This window comes from Peromyscus leucopus, chromosome 14 (assembly GCF_004664715.2).
Source record: "Peromyscus leucopus breed LL Stock chromosome 14, UCI_PerLeu_2.1, whole genome shotgun sequence".
Taxonomy (NCBI): domain Eukaryota; kingdom Metazoa; phylum Chordata; class Mammalia; order Rodentia; family Cricetidae; genus Peromyscus; species Peromyscus leucopus.
The window spans coordinates 86,250,648-86,257,976 of NC_051075.1; the positions used below are offsets into that span (position 1 = coordinate 86,250,648).

Here is a 7,329-nt window from a genome sequence, read left to right on the forward strand (position 1 = left end):
TTATTTGGTTTGCCTTTGTCTTCATTCCCTCTGAGCCTGTTGCCTTGGTAACTATCACATACTCGCTTGTATGTGAAGCTCTCCTTTGACGTACATTTATTTCTATGGAAACAGTGATGTCATTGGTGTGGGCAGGTGCTCAGGGGAAGCAAAGTTAAAAAAAAAACACATAGAATACTGATTTTCTTTGGGTCATAAAATGTACCACAAAAGTAAGTTTTTGAATTAAAGAACTATTATTTTTGTTTTTATTTTGATTTGATCATCAAACTACAGTTTTCCTTATGGATAGATTTGCTGGAATAGAATGAATTAAAAGTGCAAAACATATTGGATAGCACATTATTATAATATGTAGCATCATAGAACTCAACACAAATACATTTATGTAAAAAACTTTAATCTTAAAAGTCAGAGAATTAAAAGTTTATCTCAACACTGTTTATTATTATAAAAAATATGGTGCTGACAAAATGTCTCGGTTGATAAAGGGGCTTGCCATGAAGTTTGATAACTGAGGTTTCACCCCTGGGGCTCACATGGTAGGAAAAAACTCACTCCATTAAGTTATCCTCTTACTTCCACATACATCTATGGCATATATTCAACCCCCCCCACACACACAATAAATAAATACACAAATAATAAAATGTAAAATGTAAATTATGCAAAGAATTTTATATTAACATCAAGGCAATGTACACTAAACAGTGGATCAGGAAAAAAGTCCATACTTTATAACCATTATATCTTTGAAAAAAAAAAGTCTAATTTTAGAAACACAGGGATAAATAAAGACCACATGAGAATAGGAAGAAGCAAAGTGCTAGAGAGGTCCACAGAAATCCACAAAGATACCTCCACAATAGACTACTGGCAATGCTGGAGAGAAAGCCCGAACTGACCTACTCTGGTGATAGGATGGCCAAACACCCTAATTGTCGTGCTAGAAACCTCATCCAATGACTGAGGAAACCGAATGTAGAGTTCCATGGCCAGGCCCCAGGTGGAGCTCCAGGAGTCCAACTGGCGAGAAAGAGGAGGGTTTGTATGAGTGAGAATTGTTGAGACCAAGATTGGAAAAAGCACAGGACAATAGCCAAACAAATGGAAACACATGAATTATGAACCAATAGCTGAGGAGCCGCCAACTGGATCAGGCCCTCTAGATAAGTGAGACAGTTGATTAGCTTGAACTGTTTTAGAGGCCCCCGGGCAGTGGGACCTGGACCTGTCCACAGTGCATGAGCTGGCTGTTTGGAACCTGGGGCTTATACAGGGACACTTGGCTCAACCTGGGAGGAGGGGACTGAACCTGCCTAGACTGAATCTACCAGGTTGAACTCAATCCCCAGGGGAATGTTTGCCCTGGAGGAGATGGGAATGAGGGGTGGGTTGGGGGAAGGCACGCACGGGCGGGGGGGGGGGGAGGAGAACAAGGGAATCCATGGCTCATATGTAAAATTAAATGTAAAAAAAAAAAAGAAGTAAGCCAGTAAGCAGCAGTCATCCATGGCCCCTGCATCAGCTCCTGGCTCCAGGTTCCAGCCCTGTTTGAATTCCTGTCCTGACTTCCTTTGATGATGAACAGTGCTATGTAAGCCAAATAAACTCTCTCCTTATCGACTTAAAAAAAAAAAAGAAAGAAAAGAAATGATAGTGATTATTTTTCTAAATCAAAAAGTTCACATAATAGGCATTCCATTTTATTTTAAGTCTTTAACATTTAAAAAAATTCTCTTTTTCTGTCTCTCTCTGTCTGTTACTTGTCTGTTATTCACTTCATTCTATTTTTTTCTTTTATAGACAATATGGAAACCTGCCTATGATTTTCTGTATGCATGGAGCGCTCACTATGGAAATAGCTATAGAGATGTGTTACAAGACCTTCAATCAGCTTTGGACAGAATGAAAAACCCTGTCACCAAACAGTGGAGAGACTTAACTGGAACTTTAATATTAGTAAATTCTTTAGAGGTTTTAAGAGTAACTGCTTTCACTACTTCTCAAGAAATATAGAATGAAGCATGTTTGCGGAGCAAGGAAAATGGTAAGGGAGAAAGTGTTTGTGTGTGTGACCTCTCACAGAGAGAGAGGGGGGGAAGGAGGGAGGGAGGGAGGGAAGGGAGATGAACTCATAAAAATGTCTTGCTTTTTTTGTGTTTGGAAAACCATGTTTTGCCTTGAGAAACAAAGCCTATAACTCTTAGCAAGACTGGATTTTGTAATCAAACCTTTTTTTTTTTTTGTATGTGGTGCAAAGGTAAACAGTAAAATATTCCATTATTGAGAAGGAAAGAAAAGCCCTTCCCTCTTCTTCAATGTTTATTCAGTTTTCTAAAGTTAAAACATGAGTGTTCAAATAATAACATCAAGAAGATACCTCAATAAACTGGAGGCTTTAACATGGGCAGCTATCATGAGGCAGAGAAATAGGAGTGAAGACACTTGACTTTCAAAGGCTGCATGACTCTGTACTGCGATCTGTATTCTTCAATGGAGTCTGTCACCATTGCTCCCATGTTCTATGTGCAGAAATCAAGTGTGGAAGAGCATCCACAGTCAGTGTAAAGTAGGTTTTCTGCCTTGAAAGACTGATTCAAATTTTTGAAAAAATCATGCCACATATCAGAATAGCAAGAAAGACAAAAAAAAAAAAAATAAGAATACATACTGAGAAATGAAGCTTGCTCCTCTTTTTCAACATCTCTTGAATAATTACTGGAAAATATGACACCTTCAGAAAAACTGTTTTCAGACATGGACTAGGAGTTTTCATCAGCTTCCTTCAGCACTTTGGAACTATATGTTATCCTACTTAATTTGAAGTTTTCTCCCTTGATCAGAATGAAAAATAATTCTTTAGCCATCGGGGTATTTAATACTGAGTTACCACAAACAATTACTATCACCAAAACACTTTCAGTACTAAAATACTGACATTTGTGTGTGTGCTCACATGAAGACATGCACTGTGTGTGTGTGTGTGTGTGTGTGTGTGTGTTTGAACATATCCCAGAGTGTATTACAAAGCTTGTGGAAGATCTTGAGTCAATATAGCTGTTGATGATTGGCAGAATTGACAAAAATTGTCTCTGTCCAGCAATCCCATGGCTGCTATTGTTTATGTGGTTGAACCTCCCTTTACTTATTGGATTTCTCTTAAGGGAGGAGTGAATCTAATATAGGTACAAAGCCGTTTGAGATGTAAGATAATAATGAGGAAGATGATAATGAGCATGATTCCTGGCTTCAGTGCTATTAATGACAGGAATGGGCAATAAAACAATACATCATTACTGTAAAATGGCATCTATAATGACATCTGCAGTGGAGAAACTGATGCTGGAATAGAGGCTGTCATATCAATGGGGAAGAGAGTATATTGAAAAACAAATGATAAGCCAAGCATTGCACCTAATGTTGGCAGGGTAGGGGGATGGGAGCCTGGAATCAATGGATCCTTCAGGCAGTGGATAGTTCCAGGTTGAAGGGGACAGAGGGACAGGGTGATGAGTAAAAGGATAATGTAAGGAGGTAAAGGTGAAGGGACAGGAGTGAGGGTAGAGGGGGAGGAGGCTACATTCAGGTCACTAAACCCTTTAGGACTTAGGAAGGAATGATACATCTCAAGGCTAATTTGGAGAAACTGAATAAAGTTTTGTTTGTGGATTTCTGAATAAAACATGTCCATTTGGCTAGAAACTAAAAGCACAATCATTTTAGAGCTTTTAATACTCCCACCCTGTGGTATTTGATATGCTGGCAAAGGTAATTTGAACTAGTGTTTAGAACAATCTTAAAGGCTTTCATTATTTATTTGATGATAAGATAACAGTCTGTCCAAGGGCTTGCTTATAGATGCATGTTCAAGGACAGAATTTATTTTAGTTGAAAATAAATTCAAAGAGAGGAAAGAAAAAACTCAGCCAATTTGTTAGTCTAGGGCACAATGACTTGAAGTAATGACTTTGCTTCCTTTAAAACACTGTTGTTATCTTATTAATGTGTCAGCAAACTTGAAAATTTTGCATTGGGGTAGTGAGGATTTAATTACTGTTTTTTTTACAGGCAACAAAGACCAAGAAGACAGAAAGCTTGCTAGCCCATCCATGTAGTAAGATTAAAAACAACAACATGTGTGACAGTTGTGTAGCTTGGTCTTCTTGTGGGACTCCTGACCATGGGAGCAGGGACTTTTGCTGGCTTTTGGGACCCTACTCCTCATACTGGGTTGCCTGTCCATCCTTAATTATATGCCATGTTTTGTTGCTATCCACGGAAGGCCTGCCCATTTCTAAATAGAAACAGAGGAGGAGCGGGTTGGTTGGGGCACAGAGGGTGTGTGTGTGTGGAGGAGGACTGGGGGGACAGAGAGGAGGGGAAATTGCAGTTGGGCTGTAAAATAAATAAATTAATTAATAAATATTAAAAAGCAAAACAAAACACTTTAGGTTTGTACCTTGTCATGCTTTGAAATTGTAATTGGGAATTTTAAGAAGTTAAAAAATAAAAACCATCTTGGTAATTTAAGGATGAAACAGTGATTTAAATATTAACATACACATAAAACTGGTGATCTCTTATATTCTTCCAAGGTCATTTTAAACTCATGTCCAATCTGTTCTTTAAAATTTGTTCCTATATATTTGTATAAATTGTTCCTACTTTCCTGCATTTTATAATATCCTTGCTGTGATGAATTTTCCTCATCAGAATAGATTAATTCAGTAATCACAAATTGCCTTTTCTACTTGGCATAAAGTCAATGGAATTAATAAGGCTCTTACAGTCTCTCTTTGACATCATTAAAGTATCAAAAGCTATTAATCTAAAACTTCTCCAAGCGTTGAAAAAATGGAAAGAGATTAGATGGTCCTTTTGGTTTCTTAAGCTTTTCATTTAATGATGCACAAATTAGCATGAGATTCCAGTTCATTCTGGAGTTCAGAATGTGACCATTGTTCTTTGTAATTCCCAGATTCCTGGCTTCTTTCTTCAAAGGGCTTCACATGAGTCCACCAGGGGATTCCTTCAACAATGTACCACTAACTGTTTATACCAATCACAGAAACAGCACTTTTTTTTTTTTTTTTTTTTCGAGACAGGGTTTCTCTGTGTAGCTTTGTGCCTCTCCTGGAACTCACTTGGTAGCCCAGGCTGGCCTTGAACTCACAGAGAGATCCACCTGGCTCTGCCTCCTGAGTGCTGGGATTAAAGGCGTGCGCCGCGCCGCCGCCGCCGCCGCCGCCGCCACCACCGCCCGGCGAAACAGCACATTTTTATGTCATGTAGCTAATACTGTGTAAATTGTGTGTAAACTGTGTAGATAGCTAAGTATGTAGAATAATGAATCAATGGATGCCACTGAACGGAGAAAAGATACTGATAGTAAACAGCTTTGAATGTATGTGACATGAGTTTCTGTGGTAGTTTAAATAACTACGGCCCCCACAGACTCATGTGTTTGAATGTTTGCCCCATAGGAAGTGACACTATTAGGAGGTGTGGCCTTGTAGGAGTAGGTGTGGCCTTGTTATAGGGGGGCAGGCTTTGGGGTCTTATATGCTCAAGCTAAGCCCAGTATGACACACAGTCTCCTTCTGCTACCTGCAGATCACAATGTAGAACTCTCAGCTCCTTTTCCACCACCATGTCAGCCTGCATGCTGCTGTGCTTCTTGCCATAATGATAATGGACTAAACCTCTGAAACTGTAAGCCAGCCCCAATTAAATATTTTCCTTTATAAGAGTTGCTGTAGTCATGGTGCCTCTTCACAGCAATAGAAACCTAAGTTTCCAAACTTTAATTTTTAGACCATACTGCTGTACATAAAATATTTGGTGACTTTTTGATGCCTAAGGAATATTTGAGGGCATATAAGAGAATAGTAAAAATTTAAGTCAGTTTAGGTTTTTGAAATTAAAATAGATTTTCTACTGTTTATACAAACACAAAATAGCCTGTAACATTTACAGTCTCTGGGACCTCACTGGCCAACAATTCAACACCAAAAAGGTAATTCATTCCATGGACTAAGTTTTTTATTTGTGCACTGTCGCCTTCTTATGGGTAATTTCATTTTAACTCTGTGTGTCTGTCTGTCTGTGTGTGTGTGTGTGTGTGTGTGTGTGTGTGTGTGTTTTAAGAAATTTTTACAGCAATAGGTTTCCATCTGAATTTTTTCAAAAGGTCTTTAATGTCAGTTTTTCTTCTCCATATTCCTTCTACTATTCTGTCCTCCCAACCTTCATCTCATTTAACTCTTATTTCATTATTCCCCTTAGACCATTATACCATTGTGTTCTGTCTCCTTTCCCCTGAAAGACCCCTTCTCACAGCACCTATCACAGTTTTTATTTTATTGTTGTATAAAGACACCATGGATAAGGCAGCTTATAAAGGAAAACATTTAATGGGGGTCTTGTTACAATTTCAAGTGGTTAATCCATGACCCTCATGGTGGGGAGCATGGTGGCAGACAGGCAGGCATGGTTCTAGAGAAAAAGTAGCTACGAAGTTGCATTCTGATCAACAGAAAAGAGGCATTTAGAGAGTGAGAGTAGGCCTGATATGTGGGCTCTTGAAACCCCAAAGCTCACCCTCCCAGTGATGCACCTCTTTCAACAAGCCATGTGTGGTGGTATTCTAATTGTACTGAAATGTGATTTTGATTGTATGTTAATAAATAAAGTTGCCCGGGGGTCAGAGCTATTAGAGCCATAGACAGAGTGTGGCGGTGGTGGCGCACACCTTTAATCCCATAGATCTCTGTGTGTTCAGGGATACAGCCAGCATTGGAGACATATGCCTTTAAGACCTGGGGGGCTGTACATATAGACAGTGACGAGACAGTCACGTGTTTGGGTTTACAACCAATGAGAAGGCAGAATGACTATGAAACGATTTACACACAGGGAAATAGCTCTCTTTCGGGAAGCTGAGACCACTGCAGGAGGAAGGGTGAGATTTTAGCTCTGAGCTCTGACCTCTTGGCTTTCTCTTTTACAATGGTTCTGTGTTTCTTATTTAATAAGACGGTTGGTTACATCTACAGCCATGCCTCCTAATACTTCCTAAGTAGTACATCAACTGGGAACCAAACATCCAAATGTATGAGCCTTTTCTTATTAGAACCATTACATTCTACACCCAGGCCCCCATAGATCTGTAGTCATATCATGATGCAAACTGCATATAGTCTAACTTTAAAAGTCTCTATTATCTTTCATGGTCTCAACACAATTTGAAAGTCCAAAATCTCTTCTGAGATTCAAGGCCATCTTATAATCACCTATAAAATCGAAATCAAATTACATATGTCCAAC

At 39.0% G+C, this 7,329-nt stretch overlaps 1 protein-coding gene across 1 annotated transcript in view; it reads left to right on the forward strand.

The window, feature by feature from the left end:
• Macc1 (MET transcriptional regulator MACC1) overlaps positions 1 to 4,193 on the forward strand; it is a 66,951-nt gene extending 62,758 nt beyond the window's left edge. The window contains exons 5-6 of the mRNA XM_037210920.1: positions 1,807 to 2,050; positions 4,072 to 4,193. Coding sequence (XP_037066815.1) covers positions 1,807 to 2,019 — 213 coding nt within the window. The 3' untranslated portion in view covers positions 2,020 to 2,050; positions 4,072 to 4,193. The remainder of the gene's footprint in view (positions 1 to 1,806; positions 2,051 to 4,071) is intronic.
• The last annotated feature ends 3,136 nt before the right edge of the window (positions 4,194 to 7,329 follow it).